This window comes from Macaca thibetana, chromosome 8 (assembly GCF_024542745.1).
Source record: "Macaca thibetana thibetana isolate TM-01 chromosome 8, ASM2454274v1, whole genome shotgun sequence".
NCBI lineage: Eukaryota > Metazoa > Chordata > Mammalia > Primates > Cercopithecidae > Macaca > Macaca thibetana.
In genome coordinates this window covers 13,089,490-13,114,135 of record NC_065585.1, presented here as the reverse complement: position 1 = coordinate 13,114,135, position 24,646 = coordinate 13,089,490, and the positions used below count along the sequence as shown (strand labels likewise).

Here is a 24,646-nt window from a genome sequence, read left to right as displayed (position 1 = left end):
GATCAGCAATTTCTCATGGTGGTGGCTGTGACACAGGGCCACCATCTTAGGGTGCCAAGTGTATTTTTTAGGGCACACACCAGAAAAGCTGCCATCTCAGTCCTCAGCATTCATGGATTATTGGTGGTAATCTCATAAGATTGATACAATATGCTCATATAGATGTAGGTTTTTTAAGAAAAGGAGAAGTAGCTTTCTGTGATTATGGAGTTGAGATATTTTTTCCTTCATTGTCTCTATCTCCACTTTTATAATCTACTCATGAGACAGTATCTAAACATGTCTTAAAAGCAAAACTATCAGAGCACGTTGATTGGAGTATTTATTGAGCTTCCACAGTGCACTAAAGGAGTATAGAGGTACCGTGGTCTGCCTTCTCCAAATGCACATTGGCTTGTGAGATGACAACAGCTGATGGTGCATGGGCAGAGCTCACGGCCTCTGTTCCCTCCTGGCCTCTGGGTTAAAGGAAGGGAAGAAGGCTCCAAGGGACAGAGGAGGCTGAGAGCTAAAGAGCTGAAGTTGGAGCAGGAGCTGCGCTACTGAGGGTGTTCACCATTTTCTCTGGGCATCTATCTTCCATGGAGGGGCCTGGTCCCCAACGGACCCAGTGACTTCTGCAGAAACCTCTTGGCTCTGCCAAGGTCCTCCTGGGGAGGGTCCTCCTGGCTGTCCTCCTCAGAGCTGGAGCCCAGGGTGGGGGCTGCAGGCACATGGTGCAGGCTGTCTTGACAGGTCTCTGGTTGCCCAGGGCACCCGAGTCTGCTTGGGGACTTGAGACTTTGGTTAAAGGAGGCAGAGGCCATGCACTCAGCTGCCGTCTGGTCACAGGCACAGAGCAACTTCTCACACAGGCTTTGGCCCACACCTTAGAAGGAAAGAGCAGAGTAGGAGACGTGAGACCTCTGAGGATGGCACTGGGAGCCCCCCACAGCCCTGGCCACCCCTCAGCCCTTCTCCTTCCTCCCCATCTTCCACATGCCCTCAGGGTGTGCGCCGTATATGGCTGGCAGTTTTCCAACTTTCTCCTCCTGCAGGGAATGATCCCTCTGCCAGGAATGCTCTCAATGCTCTCAACTGGTGCCTGTCAAGACTAGGCTGGCTTCTCCTCCTCCAGAAAGTCTCCCTGAGCCACCAGGCTAAGGGAAGTGTCTTTCCTGCGGGTTCCCATGGAATCCCACTTCATGTTTTTGTCTATCACTGCAGGTTATGTGTTAATCACATTGTACAGTCATTGTCAGTTTATGTCTCCATTTTTTACCCTGGTGTTAGAGTAGGTAGATAGGTAGATATGAGCAGGGCAGGATAGGGCCCCAAAGAAGATCAGGCAACTGTCAGGTGACTGTCAGGCAATTGTAAGGCAGCTGACAACAGGGAGGAGAAAATTTCCTAACAAAAGAAGACATCTTGAGCTTGTGGGTAACTTCCCAATAAAAACTGAAAATGGCGAGTTCGACCTTCTTCTGGGGACATGTCCAGACATGCGCAGTGGCCTTCTTCTGAGGGTGCTAGACTAGTAAGGGGAAATTGCCCTAAGAGAGTATGCACATAACTTCAGCCAGCAAAGGGTGCCTGTGGCCCTTCCTAGATACTGGCAAGTCATTGTGCATGCAGTGATTAGCCAACAGCCTGCCCAGGGGGAGGGACGAGAGGAAGAGATGAGGGAAAAAGACAGGAAATAGCAAATCTATAAGAGCCCTGAGCCAACTATCAGGCAGGACACTCAAATCTTTCGAGTTGCCTGCTTGGCCCCTTCCAAGTGTACTTTACTTTGCTTCAGTAAACTCTTGTTTCTGCCTTAGATGTACTTCTGTCTCTTGGCTGAATTCTTTCTCCCAAGAAGAGAAGGATCAAGGACTGCAGAGCCTGCCTGGACTTGCTGCCGGTAACAATGCTGGACAGAGAACCTTGCTGACAGAGGAGAGTCCAAGCACTACATCAAACCTTGACAAATATTTCCCAAGTTAGTGCTCAGGAAATATGTGTTACATTTGATGGTTATTTCTTCCTTCTCTGGGCCAGAATTTCCCTATTCATCATTCATATTGCCAGATAAAATACAGATGATCAGTTAAATTTGAATTTAAATTAATATGTTTGAATGTATGTACATTTAGGACATACTCATACAAAAAAAATGTTCATTGCTTATCTGAAATTCAAATTTAACTGGGCATCATGTATTTTTATTTGCTAGATCTGGCAAACCAACCCTATTTTTTTCAATGTATGAGTTGCATGCAGTGGGAGTGGTGTGACTCAAATGAAATAATATCTTTGAAGGTGCTAGACATACATAAGCTTTCTACAAATATTATCCTTGTTATCTGTGGCTTCCAATGAAGCTAAGGGATTTTTCTTTTTTGCATCTAATCCTACTTTGAAATGTTCATCAACCAGATTTTTTCCTATCACATACCACACAGACCTTCCAAGCCTCCTAAATTGGTCTCCACATCAGCCCCAGACATGCCAGTTGCATCTCAGCAGCAGGAAGTGACAAGAAGAGCAGGCAAATGTACCAAGTGTGAGAGCACAGTGGAGATATGCAGAGGTCCTGTTCCCCAGAACCACTCTGCCTTCCTCCCTGTGTTTGTCTTATGACAGCACAGGCCAGGATTTGAGATGCCCTCATTTCTCATCAACTAATACCTGGCACCTGGTACAGCAGGCTATGCTTAAATCTCACAGAGAGTCAGAACTGGTTTACTGAAGCTCTGAATCAGTTCAATCTCCAAATGCAGTGTTCCTGGATTCTGTGATACTGGAGGAATAGAGAATAAGCCTTCAGCCCAGCAGCTGAGACCTCCTGGCATGATTGCATCATGTGACAACTCATGGGCTCTAAATCCTCCCCTGGCTCCCATCCCCTATAGGAAAAAATGGAAATGCTTCAATCTTGCACATAGGTTTCTTGGGCTCATGATCTGGCACCTGTCTGTCTCTCCAACCGGGCCTGCCACTTCCACTTTCTGTTCCAGTAATACAGAACCACAGCTCAGTTGTCCCTACGCTGCCCAGCATTCCCCAAACACCACCATTTTCCCCTTTTCCCTTTGCTTGGAATATCCGTGCCCAGTATGGCCATCTGAGAATGTAGTAAATCTTACCTCACACCTCTCCTGAATTTTCCCAAATTATCCTGTTCTCACTGCCATACTGTAGACTCAAATGCCTTTACCCTCATTCCCAGGGTCCCTGTGCTACCTGTTAGCACATATACTACATGGGATTAGAATAGTTGCTTCCCTACATCTCTTCCCTCCAAGCTGTGAGCAATTTGAGGCAAGGATCATGAAAGTTCGTTGGTTGCCTGATTCCTGGTGAAGGTTTGTTGGTTAAGCGGATAATAGAATGAACAAATGAATGAGTGAATGAATGAGAGAGTGATATGTAAACACAAAGCTCCAGGATGTGACAGACATACCTGATCGTACAAGGCAAGATAATATGGCAGTCCACGCACTGTGCTGAGGTTGTGTAGAGGAAGAAGAAGGGATGGACGGTCCAGCCAGGGGACTTCCCCAGACGAAAACGAAAATGAGAACAAACTCTTATAGGGCCCCTGTGAAATTCTAGGGCAAGTGTTTCCTTTTAAACTGCAAAGCGTAAGGGAAATGCATCCACTGATATGAATGAGGAAATGGAGCTGGAGAATGCAGATAAAGTCAAGTCTACAGCAGGTCTCCATTCGCTTTCAGGGGCCTGCTCATGGAGATTGCAGTTTTCAGAGTGCTCCCCACCTGAGGCCCTGAAGGGATACAGAGGAGCTTCTGGTTTCCACTATAGGGAGGAGTGGAGCTGCAGGCACGCCTCGCTCTTCAGCCAGGGCCTGTCCCCCTTTTTAAAATAGTATTCCTCAGATCTCCCTTGGGAAAAGGATGCTGCTTCTTAGAAAAAGAAAAAATACTTAGAAACTCTCTAGTGTGGTGAAGAATCAGCTTTAGTTCTGAAGTGATATGGTTTTACAATTCAAATCCCAATTCTCCCACTTATTTCTATCTGTGTGATCTTGGGCCTCAGTTGCCTTATCTGCTATATGGGAAGAATAATAGTGCTTCCTCATGATACTGTTTTGAGGATTAATTCTGTTAATACACATCAGGAGCTGAGAATCAATAAGCTTGGGCTCTTTATGTTAGTCCCAGTCTGCTCGTCACCGGCTCTGTGACTTAGGCAGCTCACCCCCTTGACAGTGAATCTCCCCATCAGTGGAAGTCGTGTGATAATACGCGCCTCAACATTAAGAAGAGTATTGGCCAGGCGCGGTGGCTCATACCTGTAATCATGGCATTTTGGGAGGCCAAGGCGGGCGGATCACGAGGTCAGGAGACAGAGACCATCCTGGCCAACATAGTGAAACCCCGTCTCTACTAAAAATACAAAAATTAACTGGGCATGGTGGCACATGCCTGTAATTCCAGCTACTCAGGAGACTGAGGGAGGAGAATCGCTTGAATCAGGGAACCAGAGGTTACAGTGAGCCAAGATTGTACCACTGTACTCCAGCCTGATGGCCGAGTGAAGCTCCATCTCAAAAAAAAGAAAAGAAAAGAAAAGAAGAGTATTAAATCACAGTACAGATGAAGACGTGCTTGGGAAAGCATCCACAAGTCTGAGCTACAGTCACGATGCTGACCTGAATGAAATAATAACTCACTGTGCAACCAACAGCACTTACACTTGGGCGTATGATCCACACACACCACCGGTGACCGAGGAAGCCTCTCAAGCAGACAGCCCAGCCTTCTCACTTGCTCTAGGCAGCAGTGATGGGACAAGCAGCACCTAAGACCAAGGAAAACCGTTTACTTCTCAGAACTCCCAGCTTCCCTAGGAACCCCCTCAAGCATAGCCTGCTTCTCCCACATGCCCTATAGTAGTGAGGGAAGCCAGTGCCTCCTTTCCAGGGCACACAGGGCTGACTCATATACACACCAAGGGCCATCGTGTATGGTTATTAGGGTTGTATACTGCACAAGGCCACATCTAAGGCAGCATCAATCATACTGTATGCATCTTATTATTAAAAAACATTATTTTTGATTTTTATTATAACTGTTCATGGCAAAGATAGGTTATTTACATATTTATTTAAACGATTTTCTAACAGATGGAAATAGAGTCTTAAGGAAGGTTAAATTTATGCAAAGGTACCATATGGGCTAGCAGTAACCTTACTCCCTCCAGTCTTTGACATGGAAGAGTTAATCACATCCACACTGCACTGTCATTTGTCCCTAGCCTTAAAAAAGAACCTAGTAACCATCCTGAGCGTAAATAAAGAATTGCATCTAGAAAAGTGTCCAGCATAGATCAGGACCTCGTAAATACATGAAAAGGAATCACTGTCTTGCTTTTTATATCCGCCCATCTTGGCTGACACGGCCTCACAATATCCAGTGTCCCTGCCTTGCCAGGTGGACATCCTTAAGAAACTTGTGATGACTTCAGCCAATAGGGAGATACAGTTGCTCCCCAATTACTCCCTTTTCAACTCTTCCGTTTCTTTTAATAACTCTCACTCTGTCCGGGAGGCCACAGCTCCAGCAGGGATAAGTCATAGACTCTTGTGGCTTTTTTATTGCACCTCTTCTCAACCAGTTATCTGCTTATTAACTTTTCCACATTGCCAGCAATCAGAGGAACAATCCCCCTCGTATGCTCACAAGACCACTGGCTGGAGGTCAGCGTCTGCCTCCTTCAGCTATTAGCACAAAAGAGCCACACAATCTTGTGTGTGTATTTGGCAGGGATGGGTGGGGGTGGATACTTGATATAATAGTTAAACTCTAAAGTCAGTCAGTGAATCAGAAATCATATATAAATCAAAATACTCATAAAATCACTGAAACTGTCCATAATGTACAGTATACGTGGTCTTGAAAATACATTCTTTAAAAAATTATATTAGTTTGACTAACTTTTCCTTAGTCAAGGGTTTTCTCCTGTTGACCTTGAGTTTTTCAATTTCTTTCTACAGATGTGAAGTAGCCATATCATAACTTCCCTGTCCAACTGGTCAAATTTAGTATTTTTTTGAAATATGGTCAGTCATCAGGAAACATCTTTAAAATCATCCCCACTTTTTCCCAAGGGGTTCAACAGAATGCAGAGACTGCTACTGGCTACGTTTCTATCTGTTGCCTCGTCTCATTGAGAGCTATGTACTAAAAAACCTTGACACTATTTAAATTGCCCTCTGTCACAGAGAGCAGCAGGCATATGGTTGAACCTCAGAATGTAAACATGCTTCTGACTCCACAGTGTGACATAACCTTCACTAGAGTAAAAACTTCTTTCGGGTTCTCTGGTGGGAGGTAGGTTTTGAAGGTTGCCTGTGCAGCAGAGCCTGGATTTCCTTCGCTGAAAACCTCAGAGGAGGATAATGAAGCCAGGATAGCTGAGAGGTAGAGGCAGGGGAAAGAAAGTGAATGGGTAAAAAATACAGCCACCCACACATCCAACCTGCAGCGGACATGCTCCATATTCCTGCCATTACTGTGTCCTTTGTGTTAGCTATGACAAGCCTTGTCTTTTTGTGTGTCTAAAATTCATCGATAGTTACTGATTTTGCTTTGCAACCACACCACCCAAGGAGGACATGTGTCTTTTGAATGCAGGTCTCTCCATTGGCTGTGGACTGGGGCCGTCCCCATGTGCAGTCTTTAAACTTGATCAACGCTACTTTGAGAAAATTCCTCAAACTCAGGTTGAGTCCTCCGTGGTTTCCTCTGTTTACCCTACTGTATTTATTATACTGGGTAGTACTATTGTTTAATTGTCCATCTCTTTCACCAAATAAGCTTCTACTGGGCAAAAGTAGTTTGTTTTATTTTGCTTTGTGAGGGCGGAATCATCGTTGTATCTTTGCCACCTAACATAGTGGCTGGCACAGAGCAAAAGCTCAAGCGGCATGGCTTGAATGCACATTTAAATGAATGAATACATTAATGAGTGCACGAGGTCAATGAAAATTCTTTCAAGTGGTAGATGTGAAAATTAAAAGGTGTTGAGAGAAGTTATACTTAAAAGACTGATTTTAATGTGGCCTTCTGCAGGGAAAACCAAGTGGAGACCTTAATTCTACATGTTGGTTATTGCTAAATAGGTGGACTTGGGGTCATTTGAAGGGTATTTGTAGATTGGCCCTCTTGGGGTAGCTGGGCAGTATTTGTCAAAGTACTGAAAGGGCTCTAGGCCCCCAGATCAAAAGATGTGGATCTTTCTGGCTCTGCCTTTTCCAAGGTGAACGACCTCAAACAAGTCAGTCCCTGAGCCTCAGCTGCTCACCAGGAAAATGGGCCTAAAATGCTCAAGAGGCTCCTGAGTGAGCTACTGTGTGCACCAAGCTTTTAGTGAGGCCCCAGGTGCAGCCTGGTGTCCAGGAGAGCTGTCACCACTCCCTGGTGCAGACAGCATCAGCACTGCTACACTAGAGCTGTCACCGCTGGCTCTCCATACCTGTCCAGGTCATCCCTTGGCTCGCCTCTTCCTTCTTGTCCACAGTAACAGCCATAAGACTCAAATTCCTCTGGGCACCGGGAGGTCAGACAAAAGAGCATCTCTCCAAGCTGTGGCATCACCTGCATGTTGTCCCCACTTCCCAGGTGCAGGAAGGTGAATCTGTCACAGGCTGAAAGGAACAGGAATTGTCCGGAGAGCAAGGACTGTTGGGGCAGCCGTCGCAAGAGGAAGGCCATGTGAGCTTCCGGTTTGTATGTGGACAACTCTAGGTTCTTGCGAAGGAAACCCATGTCCTACTCCTTGGCTCACCATTCTTCTGGGAAAGCTGTTATGGCTCATCCCCTGCTTGGGATGCATTGTCTTTCAGAGACCAAGTCTTTTCTCTCTAGGCTTCTAATGCTCTATGAGACTCCTTATTAAATCCCCCTAAGGGATAGAGACTTCTCAGGACCCAAGATGCTCTTTGGGGCCACGTCTTATTACGGAGTAGACCTGGCATCCTGGGAGCATCCCAGCTGAAATCTTATGCTCTCTGGTGGCATCAGGTTGGCACACCTGGTTGGGCTTGCCTTTCTCTCCTCTGCCTCTCCGTCTCCCCATTCCTCTCTCTTTCTCTGTCTCTATTTCTCCTCCTTCTATCCTTCCTCCTCTGTCCACAAATCTCAAATGCAGCTTTCTCCATAGCTCTGCATTGGACACCATGGAAGCCATACTCAGATACTAACAAAGCCCCTCCTCTGTGGGCCCAACAGGCTGTGGCCTCCTTGCAGGTGCAGAGGCTTTTTCAAGGCATCAGAGGGAGGAGAGACAAAGGAGGAAAATGATCAAAACCCAAGTGCTTAATTCTTTCCAATAAAGCACGGTGTGGACGGCGTGAAACTCTTTCCCTCTGGGCCAGTAAGAGTGGTGGCAGCTCGAGGTCAGGGGCTCAGAAGACTGTGGCTCCTCCCCCAGGCTCAGCCTCCCAGTGACTGAGTGGCTACAGGCAGCTTACATCTCCTCTGAACCTCAAGGTGCTTATCCAGTCAGGGGGGTTATGTCTTCTAGTCACATGCCCATGAGAAGGTCACAGTGTGAAAAGGTGGCCTCCAGTGATTCTTCATAGCCTAACCAAAAGATCCCAGCAGTGGAGAGGACAGGCACTGCTTCTGCTCACCTTTTTCAGTTGTCTCCTCAGGGCCATTTTCAACAGATGACACTGCCAGCCCCAGAGATTTAATGCCAGCGGGGACAAGGGTTACAACTTTAGCTGTAACCCTTGTTGCAACTATCTCTGCAGATCCTGAAAATGAAAAACTTCATGGTTCGGATTGAAAAAGTGGCTCAAGGAGAGATTTGCAGATGGACACAGGAAAACCAAATGCAAACAGATAGAACAGCATAGTGTTAGGACAGTGTTCCTCAAACCGGGTTTGCAGATATCCAGGCAGATTCTTAGGGATCCGTGAATTCTACATGAGAATGTCCAAATTTTCTACAGTAACCTTAACACTGTCGGGAGCCTGTGCTAGACCACCTGGATGACATCCCAGGGAGGAGGACTGCGGAGGCTCCCAGGCTTGTGTTTATGTCACGTTTAATATCACATGCCTGCCCAGTGAAGGGGCAGTATGGCGCTCACAGCAAGTGAAGAGGTAAAGAAACTGGTGGAGAAATTAAGGCAACTCATGGTACACAACAAGGTGGGCAAGCAAAACCACTCCTGGAAGCCCTTATTTCCTCGTTCAAGTGCAGCAACAGCTTCTCATTATTTGCAGACTCTAGTGCAAGGTCCTTCCTGTGGTCTGCAAGGCTTGCCTGTGACCTGGCCCTACCTTCCTCACCAACATATCTCTTACCACCTGCCTAGCACTCTCTCTGGATCTCCCTTTGCTCTGATGCTCTGATGTGTCAGTCTCACCTGCCCTCTTAGCTGGAGGCAGCAAAGTCTCCCGTCGACAGACCAAATCTCCAGCCTTCCCAGCACAGGGAAAGGGAACAATAGCAGGCTCAGCCCCACCAATCTGCTGACCCAGGATCAGTTTCCAGAGTACTGGGTAAGGTCTGGCATGTTTGTGCCCGCTGGATTGCAGTCTTTCCCCAAATCCACCATATTGGTTTGCTTCATGCATCTGGTCATCTGCTTCCTCCTACTCAACTCCAGTTCCTGTGAGACTAAAGCCCTGTTGTAACCTCAGTCTCCTAGGTTTAGCACCCTGCCCAGTTCCGTAATCCCACAAATAGAAGCAAGTTATCTGGTTTCTTTCTATCATGTTCTCCACGTTGGAAACTCACCTAGTCAGTGGAAAGAGTTCATGAGTTAGTGTTAAAGAGATCTGAGTTTGAGTTTCAGCTTAGCTACATACTAGGTGTACAACCCTGGGTAAATCACTTCGCCTCTCTAAATCTTAATGTCTCCATTCGTAAAATTATACTAATAATACTTCTTTCGGTGTTTGAATAATCCTTGTAGCTAAATGCCTAGCAATTAGGAAGTAGTCAGTAGTAGCTATCAGAACTGCTCAGTGAATGAGAAAATAACCATACATCTAATCCAGGATTAAGACTCTCCAGCTAGAACGTTCTACAAGCCAAATGAGCTGCCAGAGCCCAGTGTCTTCTCTGTGCTGAGTCTGAATAGCCAGTAGCCCTCACTTCCTGAGGAAGAACTTTCTGGATTATTGGTGCTAATCTAATTTCAGATCCCCTCACTCTCTTTAGATCAGGGCATTTGGTGTTAATCATCCTGCCTGGGCCAGCTGCCCCATTTGGGGAATAAATGCCTCTGATTCTTGCCCTGTCACCTCCCATGCCAACAAGGTCACAGTGCATCTCATTTGGAACTCAGTTGATGTCATGAATGTGTCAAGGACAAAGGACATAAATGTGGCATGAACATAGGCAGGCAGAGCCCTGGATGCTTACCTGGAGGAGACGTAGCCCTAGCAGCTCCCAGTCCTTCCTGATCTTGGCCTGCTTCTGTTCCCCAAAGAAGAGAGATGGCATGAGCATCCACCCCAGCCTGTCCCACCTGGGTTTCCAGAGGCGCTTCCCACCCACTGCACACAGGCCGCCATGTGCTCTTCACTCTGCCCCTGGCCAACCTCCCACCATGAGATTTGCTAGGAGAGCTGGTGCGACCCGGGCTGCTGCTGAGCCAAAGGGAACTCCCAGACACAGGGTTGCTGGCAAATGCAGGCGCAGCTTGTCAGGCTGGAAGCAAGTGAGTTTGTGCAAATACTTTGGGAATGACAGCTTCTTTAGAATTTGGAGAAAAACCGAAAAGTACATTTTGGAACAGAGGAGCATTGTAGTACAGAGACAGCAGAATTGCGTGGTTGACGTTCTTTGCTATGTGACTCCAGGAAAACCACTGAGCCTCATTTTCTCTGTAAACTGAATTTGTTGCTATTGTTACTTGAGTTATTAAGCTCCTAGTACATGCTAGGTATGGTGGCAAGGGCTTCTTGTATTAACTTACTACAACCCCTTGAGTTGGTTCTATGCTCACCCTCATTCAGAGATGAGAAAAGAGACACACAGAAAAATTGGGTCCCTTTTCCAAGGTCACAGAGCTGGGAGGTGGCTACAAACCCAGGCAGCCTGGTTGAAGTTGGTATGCTTAACCACTAGGCAGACTATTTCATTTCTGGCTGTGTCACACAAAAAAATGTTAGAGATGGTGACTAAAAAGTTCTTGGAAAGACAAAAACTACCTTAAGTTTAATGTGTTCAAAGATCAAGGCTATGCTAGTGTTCTATGAAAACCAGGCTTTGAAGTTGACTGATATGGACACAATTGCCCCATGAAAGAGGGAGATTCTGGACCATTCTAAACTGGGACAGATTGTTCTATTCAAAAGCAAAACCTATAGACTCAGAACGAAAGGACTACCAAGCTGAACTACCCTGGGCAAATGACTCTACTTCTCAGAGCTTCTTGTTTGTCTGTAAAATGAGGATAGGCCATGGAAGACTAACTCAGAGGATGTTTGTAAGGGGCTTGGGAATGATATGCTGGCACATCAGAGACCCTCAACAAGGTCACTGCTCGTTAACCAAAGAACCCATTTACTTACCTATTCATTCTGAGTAATTGGTAAATAATTATCAGCTATTTGTGCTTATTAATAAAGGATCCATGGTTTTTTACACAACAGTTAGGTTAACTCTGCTGATGAAATTTTGGCCTAGATATTTTTAGGAAAGACAGTGTTCTCTATGAGCCACTATTGCATAAAGGAAAGGAAACAGTCTTACAGCCTAAAGTCTGGGCTTGGAGAACAGCCCAGCAAGTTACTTGCTGAGTGACTCTCAACGTGTATTCTTCCTGAGCCTCAGTTTCCTACGTATTCTGTAAAATGGGAATAATAATATTTCTTTCAGGTTCCATTGAGAAGTGGTCACAGGACTGAGCACAGATATTTAGATATTTGAAATATTTCTCCACTGGATTCCAGGCTGTCCTTTTCCAAATACCCCTGTGCTTACTTGTCTTTGAGAGAGTGGTCAGTCTGTCCGTCTCGGTCTCTGCAGCCACTGTGAAAAGAAATCACCCAACTTTAATGATCGGTTCAGCTAGGTGCCAAAGCCAAAGAGAGGAAACAGATTTGGGGGCTACGGATGGAAGCGAGGAGGCTTAGGGTAATCTGATCAGGGCATATGGCTGCACAATGGTGTTCAGCAAGGTCTCAATTCGGTAGGAAAGGGGCCAGACTAGAGCCAGACCTGTGTTTAGGCACAAAGACCGGCAAATGCCATCTTCAGGGGTGAAGGGCCATTATTTCTCTGAGGTTTGGAACAGGTCCCTGTGGGAAGGCAGCTTAAGAGAGGGTTTAGAAGGAAAAAGTCTCTAATCACAGCTTTGCCACTCAGCTCTGTGTCTTAGACAATTCATCTCTAAATCTCAAGCACCTGCCTTAAAATGGAAGTTGTAGCTATCATTCCATAGGGATGTGTAAGCATTAAATGAGATTATGTATTTTAAGCAAGCTGTCCAGTATCCAGCCTATGATTTGATAGTGTGTGCTGTTTTTTATAGCCACATCTGGGAGAAGATACTGATCTAGAGTCTCCCCATGCTCGCTCTCACTTAATCCTTATGCCACTCTAAAGGAGAGGTGTAATCATCCCCTTTCAGGGATTAGTGAATGATAGACCAGCTCTCAGTCTGGTTTGTAAATAAAGTTTTATTGGAACACAGCCACTTGCATTAATTTAGGGCTTGTCTGTGCCTGCTTTTGTGCTACAGTAGCAGAGCTGAGCAACTGTGACAGAGACCCTATGGCTCACAAAGCCTAAAATATTAACTGAGATAGTTTGGATATGTGTCCCCACCCAAATCTCATGTTGAAATGTAATCCCCAGTGTTGGAGGTGGGGCCTGGTGGGAGATGATTGGATCACGGGGGTGGATTTCTCATGAATAGTTTAACACCATCCCTTTGATGCTGTTCTCATGACAGTGAGCTCTTGTGAGATCTGGTTGTTTAAAAGTGTATAGCACCTCCCCACTCTCATTGCATGTCTTTGGGTTCCACACCAGTTCCTTTTGACTCACCTTCTCCTGAAAGGGCTGTCAGGCTGGTGTCTGTGGGCTCCACAGGAACCACTGGAAAGAGAGAGCTCCCAGTAGCAGTGACTAATGCAACACGGTGTCAAAATCTAGCACAGGCTGGGGATTGCTGGCCCAAGGGAGTAAAGGGGCTGAGAAAAGGGTTGCTAAGAAGGGTTGTTCATCCTGTCTTAGGAGTCACTTGCCCCTGTTACTTTTCCCAGAACATGGTGTGCCCTGCAAGAACCCAGCTCAGAAGGGAGCACAGCCACAGCTGGGTTCAGGTTCAGATCCTGGCTGAAGGCAACGAAAGAACTGAAAACCTCAAAGATATCCTAGCTTCAGAAGACCTCTGTTCCAAAGGGAGGCAGAGGTGTTGAGGATAAAAAGAGTGCTGGACTCAGAAGATACATAGAGATATGACATGCACATATGCACACACTCATGCACATGCATTCACACTCACACACATGTACACACATGCACACCCCATACATGCCCATGCACACATCCACACACACTCATGCACGCACACACACACCTGCTTTCTCTTTAACAAACACCAAACACTGCATGACTAGTTCTGGGAGAGAGACTCCGACCCCAGGAGAGGAGGGATGCTCCGCCAAGCTGTACCTTGTTGGGCTTCTTATCCCCAGATGCCTAAAGGTGTTGGGACTGAGAGATCATGGAAACTGGTGAACAAGGAGTGGCAGGCATAAACCTGACTCCCATTTTTGGCAAGATCCATATTTTAGATTAGGAATCATCACTTGCTTAGTTCAGTGGACAGTTATTAAGCACCTACCCTGTTCTGAAAAGAAGCATGTGAAAAGCAGCCTCCCCTTCAAAAAGCCTGTTGGGCTCAGGCTGCCCCTTCTGCTGCAAGTTCTGGAGAGTGCGTGGAGAAAGGGGAAGAAGGGAGAGGAGGAGGTAGTGGGTCTGCTCCTGGGAAACTGTGGCAGCCAGGAGCTTCCTTAGCTAGGAGAGACCTCACTCCACCTAAGCGCTACGTCCTGTCCCAGTCACACTACATATCAGGGCTCTGACTACAGAGTGAGAAAGAGGAGAGAATGAACTTGGGATCTACATCCACACTGGAATAAATTCACACCTGTTCACACAGTATGGGGCTGAGTTTGCACTAGGGCCATTTGATGTTGGGCATTTGAATCGGGTATATCAGAAGTAGCACATCTCCTAGCCAGGGAAGACAGGGTCACTTCCAGTGTCACAGTCATTCCAGCTCCAGTGAGGCAGGCCTGGTGGAGGAGGTGTATCTACCAGCTCCCGTCAGCATCTGGGCCCTTGTGGTTCAAGAGCCAGCAACCCTGGGAGGCCTTACCTCTGGGCAGAAGTGTTGTCGACTCTTCCTTGATGGCTGTCTCTGAAAAGAAAACACATTGGAAAGTCTGTTGAGAGCAGTGGGTTTCAGGGAAGGTTTGAAGATGCTGGACTTGGCACCTAGAGACATGCACCAATGACTGGTCCCAAACCAGCTCCTGTCCACATCCTCAACCCCACGGCTGATGCAGCCAGGTTCTTCCTACCTGGAGTCTGAGCCAGGCAGAAGGAGGTGTCCAGAAGGTTCAGGGAAGAGTTGAGGCTGGACCGAGCCAAGCACTCTATGGCAGCCTTATCACAGGTACACAGCAGGTGCTCACAGTGGTCCCTGGACTCTGCACAGAGCAAGAGCACAGCTGGTTGGAAAGATCTCACCTGGAATCCCAAGAAGTAATGCAAGCTCCAAGACTGAGTTCCCCATCTCCCCCGCCAAAACCCCACTCCCCTTGCAATCTCCATCTCATTCATGTCAGCTCTATCTCTTTAGGTGTGTAGACCGAAACCAGGCCCATACCCACTCCTCTTCTCTCACACTTGCACCCAGGGCAGCAAGCAATTCCATTGGCTCCACTTTCTTTCTTTCTTTCTTTTCTTTTTTTTTTTTTTTTTAAGACGGAGTCTCGCTCTGTCGCCCAGGCTGGAGTGCAGTGGCCGGATCTCAGCTCACTGCAAGCTCCGCCTCCCGGGTTTACGCCATTCTCCTGCCTCAGCCTCCCGTGTAGCTGGGACTACAGGCGCCCGCCACCTCGCCCGGCTAGTTTTTGTTTTTGTATTTTTTAGTAGAAACGGGGTTTGATGGTCTCGATCTCCTGACCTCGTGATCCACCTGTCTCGGCCTCCCAAAGTGCTGGGATTACAGGCTTGAGCCACCGCGCCCGGCCGGCTCCGCTTTCAACATGGAGTCTGACCACATCTCCACGCCTGCACTCTATCACACTGGGCAGAGGCCCTGTTGTCTCGTGCCTGGTCATGGTAGTGGCGTCCTAACTACACCCCCCTGTTTCCGCCCTGCTGCTCAGTCTACTCTCATCCAGGAGTCAGAACAATCCTTTAGAAATTCAGGTCTAACCATGCCTTTATTCTGTTCAGAACCTTCCACCGTCTTCCCACCTCAACCTACAAGTCTCATTGTCACCTAGAAAATGTCACATGATTGTTCCCCCCACCCACAGCCCCTATTCCTTCTCAGGTTACATCCTCTTCCACTCCCTCCTCATCAACCCATCTGTGTCTCACTTCTCCCCTATTTCTCAACCACACCAGGCATCTCAAGCCTCAGGGCTGGTCCATGAGCTGTTCCTCTGTCTGCTTTGCTCCTCTCCCATATATCTGCAAGGATGCCTTCCCACCCATTCTTTAGGTCATCCTCTACTCTCGTCATCTCAGGGAGGCTTTTCTTGACCTTCCCATTTAAAGAGAACCCCCCCTTTCCCTCCACAGGCCTTTCCCCTGATTCATTTTCCTCCACAGCTCTTGTCCCTCTCTAACATACTATACGATTTGTTTTGGATAGCTTCAGTGTCTGACAATGGTGAGGACTTTCCAGAAGGTCAGGCTATCCGCAACACAGAAGACTGTCTTGCATTGGTGTAAGTGCACAATACATATACGTTGAGTGGATGAATGAATCATGTTTTCTGGGTTCACTGTGCCTCCCACCTGGTGGTTCATACCCACCTCCTCCCCTCAGTTCCTCCTTGATGCTCCATACTCCAGCCAGTCCATGTTATATAGACTTGAGTGTTAGTCAGATCAGAATTCAAACCTTGACTTTGCCTCTTTGCAGCTGTGTGGCTTTGGGCAAGTTATTTAAGCTGCAGACAATGCCCATATCTAAATAGGGTTGTAAGGAAGGTCGGAGTTTCTGTGTATAAGCCTACGGCACATAATAAACACACATAAAGTATGGCTCTAATACAGGACCCCCTACATGCTGTGTTCTGTTTTCCCTCCGTGTCTTTGCATATTCTACCTCTTCCAGGGTTGCCTAGAGACATGAAATAAAATTCCTGGAGTCACACAGTAAATAAGGTGGGAGCTGAGATTTGAACCTATGTGTTTCTGATTCTTACTGGTAACCACCACCGCAAGCCTTATTCACATATCACTACTTCCACCTCCACGTCCGTCTCTGAGTTCTTAACATACGCCAGTCCCTGTGCTAACCATTTCACAAGCATTGTGTAGTTTGATTTTCACAACTAATCTCTGACGTAGGTTTCTCCTCCCCTTTTTGAGCGTCAGAGGAGTTAAATAATTCTGCAATGCTACACAATGTGTAAGTAGCAAACAATTTGCCCTTCCCAAGGTCTCAGGGTTGTAGAAGTATAAAATTATACATCAAATAATTTGCCGATCAGCTAATATTTCAACTCAAACACATTTATCGTGCATCTACCCCATGAAAGATACAGATGCCACTGATCTAGCTCTCGTGTGATCCGGCCCTCGTGGGGCTCTAAGTGCTGCCAGTGATGCTGCCAATGGCGATGATGATGTGGGAGGATCACAATGCCCTCAGCCTGGTCCAGGCTTGGGGTCCCTGGACTGTCATTTCTGGGCCCAGGCCCCGGGACACCTGGAGATGCTTACCACATATGATCTTCTTGCCGACACAATCGACCTCTGTGCTCAGCTTGGCAGGGTCTTGGAGACAGTCCATCTCAGCGGCCTCCTCATAGCACCTGCGGTGTTGGAAGCAGCAGCTGCAGGAAGGCAGGGAAGAGGCAGGGTGAGAGTGTGGGTTAGAGTGAGGGAGGGCAGGCAGCTCATGATCTCTCTGTGTCTCTGGATGGATCCTGGCAGTGGTTTGTTTTGAATATTCAGTGCACTAAAATGAAGTTTTGCATAACAGACATAACATAGGATCTTAATAACTTTCTAGAGCGAGAGCTGATCACAGATGACATTGCCATGTAAAGATGTGTCACCCAACTAGTAGGTAGAGGAATTAAACCCTTTCCTGAGTCCCAAGTCCGGGGACTTTTCCGTATTTGTGCTCTTGCCAAGGTATCAACCAGACCTCCCATGAGCTCACCTTTTGGTCTTGCTCACCTGTGAAACTCACTTACCTGTCAGATTCATCCACAGGCACCCCTTCCATCTCAAACCTGCAGGCACAGCCATAGTCTTCAAAGTCTCGGGGGCAGAGACCAGCCACACACTTCATACCATTGACGAACTGGATCAGCACGGGGAAATTGGTGAAGACAGCCTGCAGCCAGGTGAAGTGGGGGCCCAGGCAATCTGTGGGGGTGGGGGACAGGGCCTGATGAGCACTGGGAACTAGATCTCGGAGGGAGTCCCTGACCCCTGGACTTCCTATACCTCAGGCTAATGATGCCGTATCAACCTAGTAAGCACCTACTATGTAATAAGACTATTTTAGACTAAGCCATCATCCCTGCTGGTTTTCTATCTCACAGCCTTTTATCCCTTCTTCCTTACTAACAAAACTAGTAAGTTCTTAAGGAAGGTGAGCCTTCTCCCTAAGTTCCTGAGGGTATTTCATCATCATTCTCGGCTGGTCATGGTAATCCCATATCACCAACTGATTGGTCTATGGTTATGCATGTGACCCAGATTTGGCCAAAAAACCTTAAGGGAAAGTCTGTAAGTGTTGTCTGGGAAATATTTCTTTTCTAACTAAGAATAAAGGCATGTGGGACGATCCCTTTGATCGACACCTTTTTTTCTACCTTGAATGTGGATGAGGATGTGCTAGCTGGAGCTGCAGCAACCACATTACAATCAGGAGGGCCCAAGTCTACAGTTGAAAAGCCAATATGCTCAGGGTAGCAGTGGAGCAAGACAGACAGAGCCTGCGGGTCTTTGATACCTGTGTTGAGCTACCTCATGCATCCTGGTGACTTCACACCACTTGAGGTAATGAAATGTCTTTATTCTTGTTGTTATTTATTTTTTTAAAAAATCAACTTTTATTATAGATTAAAGGATACACAGGCAGGTTTGCCACATGGGTAAATTGATACTGAGGCTCAGGTTCCCAACAATCCCCTCACCCAGGCAGCACGGTACCCAACTGGAGATTTTTCAGCCTATGACCGCCGCCCTCCCTGACTAGTGGTCCCCAGCGGCTATTGTTCTCGTCTTTACGTTCATGTGCGTTTAATGCTTAGCTCCCATTTATAAAGTGAGAATATGTGGTATTTGTATTTCTGTTCTTATATTAAGTTACTTAGGATAATGGCCTCAAACTCCCTCCATGCTAAATACAAATCCAAACTACAATGAGACACCATCTCACACCAGTCAAAATGGTGATTATTAAAAAATCAGAAAACAACAGATGTTGGCCAGGCTGCAAAGAAAAGGGATTGCTTATACACTGACTGGTGGGAATGCAAACTAGTTCAGCTACTGTGAAAAGCAATTTGGAGATTTCTCAAATAACCTAAAATAGAACTACTATTTGACCCAGGAATTCCGCTACTGGGTATATTCCCAAAGGAAAATAGTTCATTCTGTCAAAAAGACACATGCATCTGTATGTTCATTGCAGCACCATTGACAATAGCAAAGACATAGAATCAACCTAGGTTCTCATCAACAGTGGATTGGATAAAGAAAATGTTGCACACATGTCTTTATTATTTGAGTCACTATTAGTTTGTGGAATGGATCTCAAATGATATGGTGATGACACTATAAAACTATAAGCCAATATGCGAAGAAATGTGGTACAGACATTCACAACTTTCGAGCACCCATTAGGTGTCAGAAGCTGCACTAAGTGCTTTCACTAGCACAATAGTTCAGCCTGGCGGAGTGTGTAATGCATTGGAAAGCATTTGCTTTGTCTGTTGTCCCATAGGCCTCCTGTTAACCCTGTAAGGCAGATGTTTTCTGTCACTGCCAATTCATAATAAATAAACTTGCTTTACATTTCACAGTAAACAAACTGAAGGCCAAAGACATGCCCAAGGCATCAACCAGGGATGATGATTTGCCGTAAAGTATTCAGCAAACAAAATTGGCAAGAAAACCATATCAACTCTTTTCGACTCTAAAGCTGGCATTCTCCTCCCTGTTCTCTACCTTTCTGACTAGAGGATCCTTGAGGGCTGCATGGGTTACCCTTCACTACTGATTTAACATGCACGGGGTCACAAGACAGAGCCTAAGGGGATCAGGAGTAGTTTGTGAGGACCAGTTCCACCTCATTCAAACTTCCTTTCCCATTTTTTGTACCCACAAGGCCTAATTAGAAAAATAAAGACAGAATTCTATGCTGATTGAAAAAGCAACATTAAGCTTTATGCATGTGTGTATTTATGTAAATATGCATTTTCATTCAGAAACTTACAAGGCACCTGCACTTAGCTATATACACAGTTTAAGCGCAGCCTTATGCCCAGCATGGCCCAACCCAAAGTAATTCTGAGTGTCTTTGTTCATGTCAATTGTATTATAGTCTTATTTTTTTTGGTACTTTTAGTATTTGATGATAGGAACCATCATGGTGTCCTGATAGTCACATAATAGATTTTGAGTTGATAAATGGGATACTTAACACACTTTGACATTCTTAAACTTTATATTTACTAGTCAGGGAAGAAAAATAAAACTACTTTGATGTACAGGACTAAGCTCTAGACTCCAAGGAGAGCTCCTCCCTTCTAGTTGGGTGGTCTCGGGCAAGTCACTCAACTCCCTCAGGTTGAGTTTCCTTTTCTATAAAATGGGGATACCATTCCCCTCCTGGAGAGTTTTGAGTAATGAAGTAAGGAATAGGAAGGCACATGGTAGCTCAGTGGCTCACCCTGCAATAAAAGACACCATTACTCTTGTCAGAGCTTGGGTCACCTTTTTGGGTGGTAGCTGTGGAGGCCATGGGAACTCCGAAGGTTGAGACCAAGGCCCTTGCAATTTCCTTAGATTTTCCACACATGCCCTGACCTCTGGTGGATAAAAGCAATTTTAGACTTAACTTACCAAAAATTTCAGTCACACTTTCCACATTTTTAAACATCCCACTGAAGAATGTGATATCTAAGTGTGAGAAAGAAAACAAATGAGAGTCTTGGTTTTTCTGTTTTTTCCCCTCCCTGTCCACCCTCTAGGTAAAGTGTACATGAAACCTTTCTTCATTCTCTAAAGACAAATTTGACCTTGGGCTAAGCTAGCTTTCTACCAACAGGTTACCATGGAAACCTGATAGAGATGAAATGTGAATTCCGTTACTGGGCAGCATTGCACAGTGGTAGAAATGACCCCTGGGTGGTAAGGTATATCTGGACTGGCAGGAATTATGGGTGAACTATAAATACCTGGTAGGAAATCATCATAGTGGGTCTTATTCAGTGTGATGACTCTTATAAACGGTCATCCTACTGGGTGTCCTAGAAATTATACCCGTGAAGTCATTACTAGATATACTGATTCCTATGGAGAATGAAGCTTCTAAGCTGGGGCTGGTCATACAGCTGCTCCATGTAAGTCCCATTCTCTTGCACCTGAGCTGTTTGTTAGCTGGGATCCCCAGATAACTGCTGTGTAGATTGCTGTGAGGGCTACTCTTGCTGCAGAGGAGTGGTTGCCGTGGCCTGCGGGCATGCTGTGTTCCTTAGCTTTGATTCTTCTAAATGCAAAGTGTGGCCTGTGAGTCTTAATGTCTAATTAAAGAAGGCCTCCTGGTGGGCATTGCACTTCCTCTAGAAGTTATGCCATTTGGAGAGGCCACTTGTCATTTGCATCTGAATGGGACTGATTACTTTGCATGTATGGACTCACACATGAATAATTCGGTTGACCCAACTCACTGCTCTGAAAGGTTGGAAATCAACGCTTGATTCAGGGCTGACATCACCAACGAATTCACTATGCATTATGGTCTTCAGCCATGCCCACCTTCAGGGACCCACCTGAGAAGTGTTTATAAACTATCGCTGAGAAAATTTTCACTTCCCTGGGAAATATATATGGATCCTCCTTTTTTACAACCAGAGCAAGCAATATATCATTTATTCCTCTTGGTCTTGCCTTCTTGGAAGCTCAGAGCTCAATCTGAAGCTAAGATACAGTTAAGATACAGTTAATATATAACCTTCACATCAGCCCATTTCTTGCCTTCTCCTGGTTTCCCTTTACAGCTGACCTTTGTCTTTGACAGAAATGTTTAGACTTTGTCTCACCTGAGAGCCAAGCAGGGGTCAGACACCAGGGGAGGTTGTTGGGGAGATGCTTTGAGTCCCACTTCAATCCCTTTACTTAGAAATGCCACAGCAGTGAGTGGCTCTAAGGTGTATTCAGAAGAGGTCATTTTCTCTGCCAATATCCTAGACAACTTTATACTCTCTCCTAAGAAAAGTTCCAAGAATCCTTACTGATATTGTTTGGGAGTCCTGGAGGCAGCTCCTGTGGAAGGTGTGGGGTGTCCAGAGGATGGCCCCCTATAAATAAGGAAAAGAAAGTAGGGTAAGCACAAACACTGATACCATTCACTTACTGGGCTAAGGCCAGAAGGTGACAGTCAGGAAAACAATGGGAATTCACATAAATTCAATTCCACGCACATTTCCTAGAGCCTGCTATGCACCAGATTAGGAGGTAGTTCCTGAAGGAAATAAGGGGATGGCTGGGGTAGCCCTGGTGTCTTATATTGGTAAGCCTTAACAGTGGTATTCTGGTTGGGGATGGAGAGGTTTGGAGACTTATCTTGAAGCCATCTTCGTGTATGAAATATCCTGGTTTACTTAGATTGCAGGTTTGTTTTGGACTTTCTTGACATAAAGCCCTGGTGGAAAGAGGTAAATACACGAAAAATACCCCCAACCTCCAAGGAGTTTATATAATAATAGAGGATACGGGTTTTCCCCAGACTATCAGCATGGGAATCACCTGGGATGCAGACTCCGTAAACATTCTGATTCCTATGCTCTCACTTAAGTTTGATTCAGCCGCTCTGGACTGGGACTCAGAAAGAAGCAATTTTAGCAAGTCCCCAACTAGTTTTGAAGCAGATTGTCCTGAAACCTCACCTTGCGAAATGTTGCTTAGCGTTATAATAACAATATTGTCCTAGTACTACCAGTACCCAAATACAACCAGCACCTTCAGCCAGCACTTCATCATGCTGGGGGTGTGAAGATGCAGCCTGGGCGAATGGGACAAATATATGGGAGCTAGAATCCCAGGTTGAACACAAATTTGTTCCCTAAAAGCTCTGAGAACTTACAGACTTGTTCCCGCTCGTATTTTCTTTCCCCAGCAATATAAAGCTTGTAAGTAGTTGGAAATGGCCAAAAGAGTTTTGTCTTTCTTCATCATGTGCAGAGTTATGGAGTCAGCACTGTCCGTCTGACACTGTGTGGAAGCCCTATCAATCTGAAAGTTGCAAAGGGCCATCCTTCACAGAAGCATGTTAGATTAAATCTGTTCAGGAAGATGCCCCCAGGTGGTGTCTGAGTTGGCCTTGCTTGGCTTAGAGCAAGTTTCTCAGCTTCACATTATTGACATTTTGGGTTGCGAAATTTTCTGTTCCTAGGGATTGTCCTGTGCATTGATATTTAGCAAGATTGTTCTATGCTGTATATTTAGCAAGATCCCTGGCCTCTAGCCACAGATACCAGTAGGAAATCCTTCCATACACAGTTTCCTCTGATAAAACTCATTCCTTTGGAGTTTCCACAACACATAACTGAGAGAGTCACTGAGACTCACCGAGTCCTTCCTAGTGGAGACAAAACCACCACTGGTGAGGAGTAACAACAGTGGGTGCTTGTCCTGGCTACCAGTACCAGGACTGGCACTACCAATATACCATCCCCACAAGGTTCCTCAAACTTCAGTCACTAGCATATTGCCTCTACTATTATTTCTTAATGCACACTTTTAAGTCAACTCACTTTTTTTTTAAAGGAGAATTTGATTTACTTTTCAATTATAAAAAGGTTTATTTCATCTGGGAGTTACAGTGACTCTAAATTTGTATGCACATAATAACATTTCTTAATGCAACATTTTAAGTCAACTCACTTTTTTTTTGTTTTATTAGAGGGTAATTTTATTTACTTTCCAATTATAAAAAGTTTGTTTCACCTGAGAGTTCCAGTGGCTCTAAGTTTGTATGTGCATAATAACATGATCCAAAATATATAAAGCTAATTTTGACATAATTGAAAAGAGACAATTTTAAATCTGTCAGTGTGAGATTAAAAAAAAAAAAAAAGCCACGTTGCTTTTAAAAAGGTAAGTCTTTTTATTTTTAAAGGAAACTTTTATTTGTAAATGGGAAACTACGGTAAAGTGCTGATTAGAATGAACAAAAATAAGTTATAAAAATTGTGAAACAGTAAACATTTAAAAATTAGAATTATAAAATGATCATCTATGCATTATTCACTGTCGTCAATGTACCCTGCTATGGTTTGAATGTGTGTGTTCCTCCAAAATTTATATCTTAGTACTTAAACCTCAAGGTGATGGTGTTAGAAATTGGGGCCTTTGAGAGGTGATTAGGCCATGAGTGTTTTGCGTTCATACATGAGATTAGCATCCTTTTAAGAAGGCTGGAGGAAAATAGCTAGGTCCATTTGCCCTTCCGCACTTCTTTCATGTGAGAACACAGCACTCATCCCTTCTGCCATGTGAGAATAAAAGGAGAAGGCCCTCACCAGACACTGAATCATTTGGTGCCTCGATCTGAGACTTTCCTGCCTCCAAAACTGTTAGAAGTAAAATTCTGTTCTTTATAAATTACCCAGTCTGTAGGATTTTGTTATAACAGCATGGAAAGACTAAGCTAAATTTGACAGAATTGAAAAGAAAAACTTTCAAATATGTCAGTGAGAAAAATTGTTTTAAATAAGCCACCTCACTTAAAAAAGGGTAAATATATTTTTCTTTTAAAGCAAGCTTTTATTCATAAATGGGAAACCATTGTAAAGGCCCAGGACCCAGGGCACACAGAAGGAACTGAGAGCAATTCGCGATGGTTGGAGTATGGAGACCAAGGTGGGCATGGTCCCAGCTGCACGAACCCGCTGTGGTTCCCCAAACACGCCTCACATTTTCACAGCATTAAGTCCTTGCTTTTGCCTCTTTCCCATCTTTCCTGACTGAAAAACCCTTGTCCTCTAATGACCCTATGCAACTTCTCCCAAAACCCCTTACCCCCTTAGCCACACTCTGCACCTTAGCTGTTCTTCTATCAGCATCAATAAGTATCATCAAGGGAATGGACAGAATGACCAGGGTCCTCGTCCTTCAATCTGGAAAGTCTCAAGGTGACTCTTTTGTCCCCACTCCCCCCTCTTTTACAGGTAAAATATCGGAGGTTTAG

At 45.4% G+C, this 24,646-nt stretch overlaps 1 protein-coding gene across 1 annotated transcript in view; it reads right to left on the bottom strand.

The window, feature by feature from the left end:
* Nucleotides 1-308: 308 nt before the first annotated feature.
* Nucleotides 309-24,646, bottom strand: part of OC90 (otoconin 90) — a 34,914-nt gene continuing 10,576 nt past the window's right edge. Inside the window, exons 3-14 of the mRNA XM_050801606.1 lie at nucleotides 21,690-21,755; nucleotides 20,299-20,355; nucleotides 17,415-17,589; nucleotides 16,936-17,048; nucleotides 14,550-14,678; nucleotides 14,345-14,386; nucleotides 13,006-13,056; nucleotides 10,372-10,425; nucleotides 8,624-8,749; nucleotides 7,465-7,636; nucleotides 4,682-4,788; nucleotides 309-868 (exon numbers count right to left, since the gene is read on the bottom strand). Of these exons, the coding sequence (XP_050657563.1) occupies nucleotides 573-868; nucleotides 4,682-4,788; nucleotides 7,465-7,636; nucleotides 8,624-8,749; nucleotides 10,372-10,425; nucleotides 13,006-13,056; nucleotides 14,345-14,386; nucleotides 14,550-14,678; nucleotides 16,936-17,048; nucleotides 17,415-17,589; nucleotides 20,299-20,355; nucleotides 21,690-21,755 (1,388 nt within the window). The 3' untranslated portion in view covers nucleotides 309-572. The remainder of the gene's footprint in view (nucleotides 869-4,681; nucleotides 4,789-7,464; nucleotides 7,637-8,623; nucleotides 8,750-10,371; nucleotides 10,426-13,005; nucleotides 13,057-14,344; nucleotides 14,387-14,549; nucleotides 14,679-16,935; nucleotides 17,049-17,414; nucleotides 17,590-20,298; nucleotides 20,356-21,689; nucleotides 21,756-24,646) is intronic.